This window comes from Elgaria multicarinata, chromosome 2 (assembly GCF_023053635.1).
Source record: "Elgaria multicarinata webbii isolate HBS135686 ecotype San Diego chromosome 2, rElgMul1.1.pri, whole genome shotgun sequence".
NCBI lineage: Eukaryota > Metazoa > Chordata > Lepidosauria > Squamata > Anguidae > Elgaria > Elgaria multicarinata.
The window spans coordinates 18,577,418-18,590,041 of record NC_086172.1 but is presented as its reverse complement, the minus strand read 5'-3'; the positions used below and the strand labels follow the sequence as shown (position 1 = coordinate 18,590,041).

Sequence of the window (12,624 nt, the reverse complement as noted above, 5' to 3'; positions counted from 1 at the left end):
ATCCTCACAACGTTGCTGGTTGCGAGATAGGTGGTTATTATTATTCATACTGGACAGATATATCACTGAGGAAGGTTTGAGACTATTATATACTCGAGTGCCTTGCCAACCAATTATTCCACAGTCTGAGGGTAAAACTAGATGTGATGGTGGTCGTTCAATATGGGTGAACACAGAACTACATCAACCATGAGCATCATCACACGGGGGAAAATTGTGATGCCTTACCGTCGCTTCTCCAACCATGCAATTGTCCCTCATTACTTCCTCATTCTTAAGGGAGAGGAAAGAGGAAGTAATTTGGACTTACTGTGGGGGGGGGTTCATCAGATGAGTGTTTTATTGCATGCTTGCTACTGCCCACTTACAAGTGTGCATGTTTCCTTTAGATGACAATGTCCACTTCCTGTGCTCCTCTCGCTCATTTTTCCATAGAAAAATAGACACCCCCCCCAAAAAAAATCTGACTTCCTTTAAAAAAAAAAAAGGAATGTGCTGCTATCTCCCACAGGAGAAGCAGCACAATCAAAACGGCCCACTGTGTTGTTTACTTCTTCTTTCAAAATAGGAAGTAATGAGGGACAAATGCGTGGCCGGAGAAGTGTCTGTAAGGAAATGCGATTTTCCCCTTGTGATGGCGCTCTTGAGGGTTTTTTTTGTCACGTGAAGGCCAGAAGGGGCAGGAGGTGTGCGGGAGGCAGACAGCATTGTGTGAGGGACCCCCAATAATCCGTGAGTGCCTGGTAATGAGCGTGCAATAAAACACTCATCTGATGGCGCTCCACATGGAAAGTAGGGGCTGGGATCCTATTTTTAGGTGGGTGCACAAAGGAAGAATGCAGCCCTCTTCCCCAGGCGTATCTCACTGCAGCCCCTTTCACTAAGAACTCTTTTCCGAGGCTGGGGGGGAAGAGTGCTTGGGGAGGGAAGCCACAGATAGAAGGATGGGGGGTTTGCTTCATTTTTCATTTGTGGTGGGTGTCCTGAACTCGTCATCATTTGTAATTTCCCTGCCAAGCTGTGGATTCAACATTTTACATTTGAATGGAAGTTCTCTGCTGAGGAGATTTTGAAGTAATAACAAACCTGAACTTACAATAATGCAAATGGTACAAGGTTTTGGAACCACTTCTCTTGTTTCTTTAACTTCTCTCTGAGAGGCTAGCAAGCTGGGCTCCTGCCATGTGCTTTCAAAATGGGGCTAGAATTGTCCCTGAAAATGGCGCTACATGATCACTTAACATTGTTTCTAGGGACTGTACGGCAGGAAAAGACCCAGAGGGGGCAGTTATCTTCCTTTTAGCTTTCTATACTGCACCTGGATAAAATGTTCTGTGATCACTTATGTTTCCTAAGAACAGAACACCCATTCCCACCCACCCACCCACCCCACACACACCATGTAGGGCAGTCACTGAAAATATAAATTAATTTGGCTTGAATTTTGAAAATATTTTTAAAAATCCTTAGATCCAAGTGAGGACTTGTTTTACAATTATGAACATGCCAGATTCAATATACAAATTGATTAATTTTGCATTTGGGCAGCATAACTCCTTTTTCTCAGTCATGCATCTTTTTACTTTTAAAATCAGAACCTACCCCTTCTTTTCTACATTAATGGGGGAATTCCATATTTAAACACATATAACTGCTCTGGTCACATCTCAGTTGTCTGTTACACTATAGGCAACACCATGCAAGTAGTAGCAAAACATTACCAAAAAAGGAAAGGAAAGGAAAAGATTGCTAGGAGGAAGATGGTACATCAGGAAGTGGTGAATGAAAGCCAAAAGGGCCATTCTGTGCATCTAAGGAGTTGTTGAACGGTGTTCATCCAGAGCCCTTTTTAATCCTCTTGGCGACTTGCATTTAAATTGCAGTGCTAGACAAGTTGTACCATAGAACACGATTGTATGGGGGACAGAAAGTCAGAGACAGCTGGAAAAGCCAAGATGGACCCATGACATGTAAATCATTCTCCTTTCCAGATGCTCCTTCCAAAGAAGCGCACATGCTAGGGTCTACTTTAGCGCTATGGTTATCTCAGGAAGATCCAGGGAGAGGCAGGGAGACAGAGAAATGAAAATTGGCTTCTAAAGTTAAATTAAATGAAGAACATTATAGAAAGAAAAATCTAAATAAACAGCAGCCGTCTTAAGCACTTGAAGTAATGGCCTTCCAAATGATTGAGCTATTGCCACATTAAATTTTCGACATTAGAAGATCTGCCTTAGTAGTTCTGCTTTTCTCTGACATGTCAGCCCAGTCTAGAGGAATGGACAATTCTGTGATGACGGTGTTTGCAAACCCGAATTCTTTGCCCTTTTCATCATTGTTGGACAATAAATCCTTTCCTCTCTTTTTAGACCAGGTAGATAACGGTAGGAGCATCCTTTTAGATTCTCAATTTTAGAGCAAAACCTGGCCTTCTGCATGCCCATCACTCTCTTGTGCAAAGAAACCTTTCGCCTCTTTTCAGCCTTTTCTTAATCATTTGACAGCCAAATCCCCAAATCCTAGAGCTCACACAAAGCTGCAGTTGGATCCCTTTCAGGGGCAGCTTTGCCTGAGCAGACAGGGCTGAATTTGGCTGGTGTTTTGAGTAAACCTCACCAATTTGTGCATGCTTTTTCTTCATTGGTTCACAGCGCTCATGTGACTTCGTTTCATCCATGTGACCTCTTACTATATACGTCATTCCATTTTTCTTTCCTATTAGAGTGAAATTGGACACAGCCCTCCTCCTGCCTACACCCCTATGTCAGGAGTAAGTATTTCACAATCAACCTTCATCATTTAGGGGTTTGTTTGTCTTTTTTTAAATGTATCCTTTCTTCTTCTCGTTTCTTCATAAATTCAACCATGTCCCTTACCATTTCCTACTCCCCCAACTCTAGAGCCAGGACTGATTATGTTCTGCGATACTGAGCATAGGCGAACAAACATGTCTCCGTAATACCAATGGAAATCCTAGTGAGAGCGCAGAACTCTACAAAATCAAATATTTCTAGTGCTTAAGTTCTGCTTCCTATTTTACCTTATTAGCCAGTGTTGCTAACTCATTGTTCTCAACTTTACTGATAACTGGAAATTGAAAGATTAGGAAGCCATTCATGAGTCCCAAAGTATCTGGTTGGAATAAACCCTGCAAGACAGGAGATGTTGCCTTGGCCCTTGCAATTCTCATGAAGCTAGTTCAGTTATCAACTATTGGAGTGACTTAAGGAGGTGCCTCTATGTCTTTAAATTTAAGAAACATCTCTGTCATTGAAGAAAATCTTTGCTCAAAGGTAAAAGAAGGGGGCAGATAACAGATGTCAATAAAAATTGCCTTATTAGAAAGTTTGGTTCCTGGTGGAAAGAATCTGCAATTGTCAATGACTCACTTCAGATGATACACCTCCCCAGTCTCTCTCCTGCATTTTTGTGTTTGTGTGGGAGCAAAATTCTGCCCTCCCCCACTCTCCAACCTCCATATCTGTTCTGCTTCTGAGGACACCAGAGGGCATAGCCCCAAATCATGACATTTTATGTGGGATAGTGATCGTACAGTTTATCATAGAATCATAGAACAGCAGAGTTGGAAGGGGCCTACAAGGCCATCGAGTCCAACCCCCTGCTCAATGCAGGGATCCACCCTACAGCATACTTGACAGATGGTTGTCCAGCTGCCTCTTGAATACCTCTAGCGTTGGAGAGCCCACAACCTCCTTAGGAAACTGGTTCCATTGTCGTACTGCTCTAACAGTCAGGAAGTTTTTCCTGATGTCCAGCCAGAATCTGACTTCCTGTAACTTGCTTGCTTGTTGGATTTAATCTGGATGTTCAATGATAGGCATGTCAAAGTAGATGGAGAAGAAGGGTGTGATCTTGCTCTTCCAATGCATATCAGAGACATTAGGAGTTGTGTCCAAACTGAATGAGTGCTTACATGTCACTGGCTATTATTCCTAATCAGGCCCAGCAGAACAGGTGGGTCAGTCAGATGGCTCAGTGCTACTCCTTTGTCACTGACCTTCTTCCTCATCAGTGATACTACCTGGTTCCTCTCTTGGTAGCATCAACTCCTCATCTCTCCCCCCGCCCCTGTTTATAGGCAGGTCCTGCCCACTCACCCATTGATAGTGGACTGATGAAACAGATGTAGGCATCACCCATGCCCACAGGGCAATATAAACCTGGAGCTGGTCTTGTTCCTAGTCAGAAACAACAACAAACATTTAACAGGCGCAAGAGAGTAGTTTATTGATCCAAGAAGTATGGACATTACTCCCAATGCAATTCCAGTGCTAAGCTCTTTATCAGAGTATTATATAAAAATGAACAGATTTTTTTTCTTGCAACCAACATATAAAATAGATAAGTAGTCCTTTAAGTCAATAAAATGCATAATGGATTAACACTAATATTTTCCCAGGGGAACCAAAACTGATTCATAATAAGATTAAGGTGTAAGGGTTTAGAACCACTTCAGGAGTGGATCCAGAGTAGTGAGTGTGTGTGTGGTGATCTGTAAGTCTTTGGATCCAACAGATCTACCACATGGCTTCCTGCAGGTGGCCTGGCGGTAGTGGGATAGATGGGGCCTCTCCACTGGTGGAACTCCTTTCTGCCAGAACACGCTGGCAGAAGGGCACCTTTGCCCAACCCTAAGCCCCTCCATGAGCTAGCGCTGGCTAGGGATTTGGGATGGCACTTAAAGTTGCTGTCAAGTTTTGCCTAAACTGACATTTTGAGGTGAATTAGTTTGGGAGAAACATCTGAATTATTCTGCAAAATTAATTTGGTAAGGGTGGCATAAATCTTCAGGAGGGTCCTGCATATTCCTATGTCACCCCCAAAGCCAGGCATTGATAGGTATATGAGAAGGGGAGGAAGGAGAGATATCAGTTGAAAAGGCAAACATTTGCTTATTTTAATGAGAGCAGTAACACAAATCTCAGCCTAAAATTTTCCATTTGCCTTCAGTTTTGGAGATGTTAGCAAAATGTTGATGGGTTTGCCATAGTTTTTCTTTTCTTTTTAAAGATAATGTGTGCCGTGATACTAAAATTGAAGCAAACATCCTAAGTTTTAGGGCTGTGCTCTGCTTCGCTTTGGAGTGTAGAAGCAATAGCAAGGTGGCCTGATTTGCCTCCAACAAAGGTGTAGACGAAGCAAGTTGGGGGGGCTGCAGAGTGAGGTAAAGAGGATCGAGACCAAGCAGATCCTTCGCCTCGATCCGGAGCTCCGAAAAAAAGGTAAGTGGGGGCTTACCTGGCACTGCCGCAGTCCATGTGGCGATGGCGGCGGAGCCAGGTAAGGGGGCAGGGGGGAAGGGTCAGCCTGGTCTTCCGGTTTGAGTCCTCGTGCTCAGTTGAAGCAGCCGCCGGACCACGACGAACTCAGGTAAGGGGGGAGGAGAGAGAGGGGCCTTACCTGCTGCCACCGCCGCTGCAAAACTCCGATTTGGATCTGGAGCTCCGGAGCTCCAGAGTGGACCATAGGCAGATTGACGTGGGGTGGAGTGGACCCCATCCGGAATTTGCGGATCGGGTGTGGAGCAGATCGGGGGGGGGGGGTCCATGCACAGCCCTACTAAGTTTTAGTCCCATAGATTCTTGAAAAATGCATTTTAATTTTTAAATATTTTAGATTACAGAATTCTACCATGAAATTGTGATATATATAGTTTCCACTCTTGACTGGAATCCAAGGAAGCTTCAATGAAGCAAACAGGGCCTGGGTGACGTTACTCCAAACAATGTACTAAGAACAAATGTCCGGTCTAGAAAATTTATACTACATTGAACAGACAGATGAAAATTAGATGGAATGTTATATGCCTGAAAGCCACCGAAGCATAGTTTTAATTATGCTGATCGCTCACACCATGTCCTATGTTTTTTATAGAACCAGTTTATCTACAGAGATGGCAGCTTGGCCATAGAACAAGGAGTCCTTTTGCCATACCGAGCTGCCATACCAAGTATAGCGCCAGAACCTCCAATCATGCAAGGGGCGGCAGAGATCTGTGACGATACCTGCTGCAATGGCACTTTACGGAAACAAGTGGCCAGTCTTTCACAGGAAGACAGCATCACTCAGAGGTACAGCGCTGACCCAACAGCGTTTCTACCAGAGCGAGGACCGAGAAATGAGCTGGATGAAGACGGGTACATGACTCCAATGCCAGAAAAATCCAAAACAGGTACATATCTAGGATGTGATAACAACAATTTATGCGTTGTTCTGGTTTGGAACAAGACCGGAGTTCCATCTGAAGGATTTTGTTACTAAGTGCAGCATCACACGGGGGGAATCGTTTTTCCTTACCGTCGCTTCTCCGCCCGTGCGTTTGTCCCTCATTACTTCTTCTTTCAAAAGACGAAGTAAACCATGTACGCACAGCCCATTCATTGGGCCGTTTTGATCGTGCTGCTTCTCCTGTACACGGAAGGAGATAACGGCAACTTCCATTTCAAAAAAATATGCTAGACTTACTGGGGTGTTTTTTTGTTGTGCGAAAAATGCTAGAAGGGACGGGAAGCGCGCGGGACGCTGACGTCATCAGAGGGACCCACAAAAATCCGTGAGTGCCCAGCAATGAGCGTGCAATAAAACACTTGTCTGATGACACCCTAAGAATAATGGCTCACACTAGCTAGCTTCCAGAGATTATGGGTTATCATGCTTGCATCCTGTTCTTCTTCCAATGAACTCAGGGGAACAACCCTGTAAGGCTGATTAGACTGAGCGGTAAGTCTAAAGAAAACATTTTAGATGTTACTTCCTTATTTTAGTGAGTTACTAGGTTGTTCAAATGCCTAATAGTTTCCTTTATCAGGCATGCTGATTTACTGTTTTAACAGTAAGTCCTTGGGGGGGGGGGGAGAGGTTATCTGGACCAAAAGAAAACTCATACATTTACAAGTAAATAATAAATAAATAATTTGACTTATAGATTCTAGATATACATGGCATGGATATAGAGACAGAGGTATAAATATACACATGCACACATACTTTGGGCAGTATCCTATGCTGTCCGTGTACTGGCAGGACTCACTGCTAGTGCAACAAAACTGCTGGTGCAAGCTAGAGGTTCCTGAAACATCCAGAAAGAGCAGGAATGCTTGTTTCTGGAATCGGGCAGGTCAGCAAAGTTTGCAGCAGGGAGCTCCACTTTCCTATCCCAATCTGAAAACAAGGAACAAGTGTTTCCACTTGTTCTAGGGGTCACTTTCGGAAGTGCATTAGCAGCGAGTCTCATGGGAGCAATGGAACCAATATGTGACTTTCTCATGAAAGTGGCACAGTAGCCTGTCTGGGCCAAAAAGCAACAAAGACCCAAAGTATTGCTCCTTAACATACACTTTTAAAGTTAGAAGACACAGATTGTAGGAGATAATGCTAATAAAGGTGCGTGTGTAATATAGAGAAGAAGGAATGATGAATGACAAAATAAATAGTGATGGAGAGCTTAAATTGAAGAATTACTCTTCAGATAGGAGTTGAAGAAAAGAAAAGAATGTTACAATGTGTGGATTTACAAAGCCATAAGCTTAGCGTTGGGGCAAACATCCACCTGGGGGCAAACATCCAATTGCCCCCAGATACTTACGGGCCTAGGTGGCCGCACCTGGTGGATTTTCGCCCCAATGCTAGACGGAAGTGCAGGTCAGGTCAGAACTGTTCTCCCCTGCCCTGCGTCCTTTGTCCTTTTCTACCACTGCATTACTGGTGGCCGCCATTATTGCAACAGGGGAAAATACGCAATTTCCCCAGCCTTGGGGAAACTGCAGTTCTCTCTCCTCAAACCACACAGATGGGGGCCTTAAAGGCCTTATTAACAGGGCCTTTAAGGCACCTGTCAGTGGGTGGGTGGTGGGTGGGAAGAAATGTGATTTCCCCAATGCTGGGGAAATTGCATATTTCTCCCCTCCACTCTACTGACGGTGGCTGGGGGAATTAGCGCACTTTCCAGAGGCCCCAGGAAGTGTGATTTGCCTCCCCCCATGTGCCAGTCAGGGCCTTAAAGGCCCTCTTCATGCAAGGTTCCCCAAAACAGGGACAGACAAGCAGGGCTCAGTGAATGTGCAGGGTGAGCATCCTGTGAGTTCTCTAGCCCCTACGTGAATTAGAGAGAGAAGAGTAAGTAACATACTCCTGTTACGTCCATGGATTCTCCACTGGGAAAAGAGGACTGTTTGGGTAAAATCAATGTAGGTCTAAACTTCAGCCTTCTGTGCCTTTGGTCACATTCCAGAAAAGAATGTTGTATCTTTATCTGAGGGATCCAATTTCTCTTTACAACACTGACTGGTCCAAAGTCATGCAGTGAGCTTCGTGGCCATATAGGGAACTGAGCTCAGGTTTCCCTGGTCAAACTCCAACACTCGGTGTTGTAAATAATTAAAATTGGCCCTACCACCTACCATAGCCCATTTGTGCTCCCCCCTTACCCTTGGCAGGCCAAGACCACTTGCGCCCCTTATTGCTCCACACTCAAAACCACTGAAGAGCAATCTTCAAGATTATGGATGCTCTTACGATCAAGGCATATGTGGGTGTGTTAAAAATGCAGAGCAGAAAGGGCTGGAATCAGATTTGATGTTTGAATTCAAGTGGGTTGAATGTATTTTGAGCCTTTCTTGTTACAGATGTCCGCACATGCTTTCCCCCTGCCTCCTCTGTAGTTAACCTTCTGGCCATTCTACTTAAAACCCACTGAGTTTCCAAACAGCTCTGTTGACCTCCTTGTCACTTCCTCCTCTGCAGCCCATGGGCTTTTGGTTTGTGTCAGAAGCCCTGCTTTGCAAAAGGCAATATCTGAGACCCGGGAGGTCAGTCAGCGCATATGTCCTGAGCCAAAATGCCACACCAACATCTCACCCAGGAGAGAGCTTGCTTCAGAGAGAGAGTTTTCAGTAATCATTCAGTCTTAACATGAAATCTTTTGAGATGTTATACAAGGATGACTTCACTTCCTGGCTAAACACTTGGAGGCCTTCTGCATTTTATCTTTTCAGCATATTGATTTAAGAGTGATATTAGTCAGGTTTGTTCTTTGTTAAACGTTAACCCTGAGATCATTCTTTTTCCATGCTCCTCATAACATGTTTTTATTTTAATTCCACTAATGGCATCTCCACAATCTGCCAGATAACATTATGATTACGTCGGTTACGATAGTTGTTTTTTCCCTGAGGCCGAGTGTGAAAAATGTAAAGAGGAAACGTTTTTGCACTCATGAAACGTCGTAAATCATTTTGCCTGAGTTCTGCTGGAATTAAAGGTGTATCCTTAAATTCCAGAATCCTATGGGTACCAAAAATAGAGCTACAGGATTCCCTCTTATGGAAGGGTACACACAGGCAGAGGCTTCTGGTGTTATAGGTAAAGCTGGGTGAACATTTGTCAGAAGTCAGATCAGAACATAAAGAGGAAGTAAATGTTATCATTTCAATTCAGACATATATGATCCCACAAAACAGCTTTACAAGTTATGCAGCCTTTTACTTTATCAGTAATAAAATGTGTAACATGTCTTTGATCCATAGTCATCAAAATGTATACCTTTACCCAAAGCAGACTTACAACAGTTTGATGCCGACCCACTGGCTTCAACCACATTTCTTAATTCTGAATTTACCTATTCTTGCCAAGCAGTTGGTTTTCAGTGACCTGAAATAATCTGCAGTTTATGTCACTCTGAATTCATGTGGGGGCAACTTCATATTATGTATGTATATATTAAAATCATTTATAAAACGCCCTTCATCCTTCGAGATGCCAGGGTGGTATATAGTAAGTATGGACTATAAATGGTCATATAATTACAAAATACAATACAACCAATAACAAGAAATCATCAAAACAATTGAGAGACAATAAGACAAACAACCCAACTTGAAACGCTTGGGCAAGCAGGTGTTTGGAGTATTGAAATGCTGGTGCCAAACATAGATCTAAGGGAGGGCATTCCACAATTGGGAGCCACAGCAGAGAAGGCTCTTTCTTTGTGGCCCATTAGAGAGCAACCCTATGGCCCCTGGACAGCATCTGGGGTGGCTGCTGCTACTGCTGCGTAGTATAGATGGGATCCCTGGATCCAAGGTCAGAGACACCACTCCAACCTTGGACCCAGGAGTCTGAGCTCCCCACCCCTTTCCCTCACAGTAAGCGCACAGAGAATCATGTCAGCTGCGTTTCCGAAGTTGCAAAAGTGACCCCAGAGAGGAGGCAAAGGGGGAGGTTCTGTGGGCAGGAAGGGGAGAGGAAGCAGGGGTATGAGCCCCCCCCAGCCTTCTGCTCTCCCCCAGCCTAGCAAAAACACCAGTCTAGCAAAAATGCAGAGTGAGAGGAGCACGGAGGCCAAGATCAGCTCCACGCTCCTCCTGCTCCGCTGAGGATGTCCATCAGCTTCTTGAGTTCAGAGGCAGACAGGCATCCAGATAGGACTGCACCATTAATGTATTGAAACTACTTGGATAAGTGCCTCTCTTGCTGATATCGGGAGAGACACGCCTCCAGATATTTGAATCCCATGTCATTTAGGGCTTTTAAGGTAAGCACCAGCTCCTTGAATTGGAAACAAATATCCAGTGCCGTTTCTTCAGAACTGGTGTTATGTGATTCCACCCAGGAAGCACCAGTTAAAGTTCTAGCAGCTCCATTCTGCACTAGCTGAAATTCCTCACTCATTTTCAAGGGCAGCCCCATGTACATTCCAGTAATTCAATCATAAAGCGTGGACCACTGTAGCCAGCAAGCTTTCCCTGTCTAGAAGCAGCCACAGCTGGTAAAGGTCACATTCAGCCACCGGGACCACTTAGGCTCAAGTGATAAAGCTGAATCAAGGAGTACCTCCAGGCCAGCTATCTGCCATTTTAGGAGGAGGACAAACCCTGTCTATAACAGATTGCATAGCCAGTTCTTGGACACGAGAACCGCAGTGCCTCCATCTTGTCTTGCCTTCCGTTTGTTGGCCCACATGCAGTTAATTATCAAGTCCAGGCCCCGGCTCAGCGCTAGCTGATGTTATACACAGCAAAGACACAATGAAGTCTACTCGATACAGCTGGGAATTATTGTGAAACCCACTAAGAGCGCATTGTCTTAGCCCATTCAAGTGCTTTGAACTCTCGTCAAGACAAGACTAAACATTTTCTTCCTACCTTCAGCTGGGGTCTTTTGTAATCCATCACTGTACACCTTAATTATCATCATAAAAATATTAAACAAATTTGTTTAAATAAGGCCTCAGCTAGACCTACGGGTCTAGCTCGACGGAGGGGTGAAGATCTCACGATATTTTTATTGCAAGATCTCCCCCTGTTTACACGCAGCGCATGATGACCTCGAAGGGTGAGGACGTTGCGCCTGCCATTTTCTTTTTTTAAAAGAAAACAGAAGATGCGCATGAGCGCTCATAAGCTTAAAGGTAGGGTCCTTTTTTTAGGGCTGATCCCCCACCCCACCCCAATGGGTGCAGAGCTCCTGAGGAGCTCTGCGTCCCATGCGCAGGTCCCGGCTCCTCGTAAGTAACAGCGAGGAGCCAGGACAAACAGTGACGCCCAGCCACACTTTCCGCAGTCTCGGGATCAGCCCAGGACCGTGGAAAAAACTGGCACAAAGGGTAGGGCAAGATCCCGGGGGCAAGGGATCCCGGGGCAGCGATCATCCCTCCCTGATCCTGGGATCCCCTGTGCATCATGTGAATGCACAGGGACGATCCCGGGGATCGCCCTGGGATTTCACCCTGTCTAGCTATGGCCTTAGCCTCCATTCACACATGGTTGGTATGGCAGCTGTTTCTTTGATTAACATGATGCCTTTTATAATGTCTAGATCACCTGAACCCAGTGGAGGAGAATCCGTTTGTGTCTCGGAGGAAGAATGGTGATCTCCAAGCACTGGACAACCCAGAGTATCACAACAGCCAAAATGGGCAACCCAAAGCAGAGGATGAGTATGTGAACGAGCCCTTGTACCTCAACACCTTTGCAAGCACCTTTGAGAATTCAGAGTACCTGAAGAAAAATGGGCTCCCATTGCCAGAGAAGCCCAAGAAGGCATTTGACAACCCAGGTTATTGGAATCACAGCCTGCCTCCACGAAGTACCCTACAGCACCCGGACTACCTGCAGGAATACAGCACAAAATATTTTTACAAACAAAATGGAAGGATCCGGCCCATTGTGGCAGAGAACCCCGAATACCTCTCCGAGTTCTCCCTGAAGCCCGGCACTATGCTGCCTCCTCCACCCTACAGACACCGAAACACAGTGGTGTAATCCTACAAAAGTTCAAGAAATGGGGGACCCATACCAGCACTCTCCTTTCTCCCTCCCTTCCCCTCTCCCCTCCCCCCCTCTCCTGTTCTTCCTTTCTCTCCTCCTTTTCTTGCCAGTTCTTCCCTCAGTTTGATGTCTGCAAATGGAAAGATATGCTTCAGTCATTTGTTCCAGGGATCTGGGAAGAAAGAAAAGTAGAGAATGAAAGCAGGAAAGAGCCTGGCATTTCTCACTTCCCATGCACCCGGAGGACCAGGAGGTCGGACAAGCCAATGAATACTAGTAAAAGCCAGTGGCAGCGTTGCCTGCTGTCAAGCTAGTTCTCCGTGTAGTGATTCAGCTC

General features: G+C 45.1%; 1 protein-coding gene across 1 annotated transcript in view; it reads left to right on the top strand.

Moving 5' to 3' along the window:
- Nucleotides 1-12,391, top strand: part of ERBB4 (erb-b2 receptor tyrosine kinase 4) — a 622,759-nt gene extending 610,368 nt beyond the window's left edge. The window contains exons 26-28 of the mRNA XM_063115870.1: nucleotides 2,723-2,770; nucleotides 5,896-6,193; nucleotides 11,836-12,391. Of these exons, the coding sequence (XP_062971940.1) occupies nucleotides 2,723-2,770; nucleotides 5,896-6,193; nucleotides 11,836-12,281 (792 nt within the window). The 3' untranslated portion in view covers nucleotides 12,282-12,391. The remainder of the gene's footprint in view (nucleotides 1-2,722; nucleotides 2,771-5,895; nucleotides 6,194-11,835) is intronic.
- The last annotated feature ends 233 nt before the right edge of the window (nucleotides 12,392-12,624 follow it).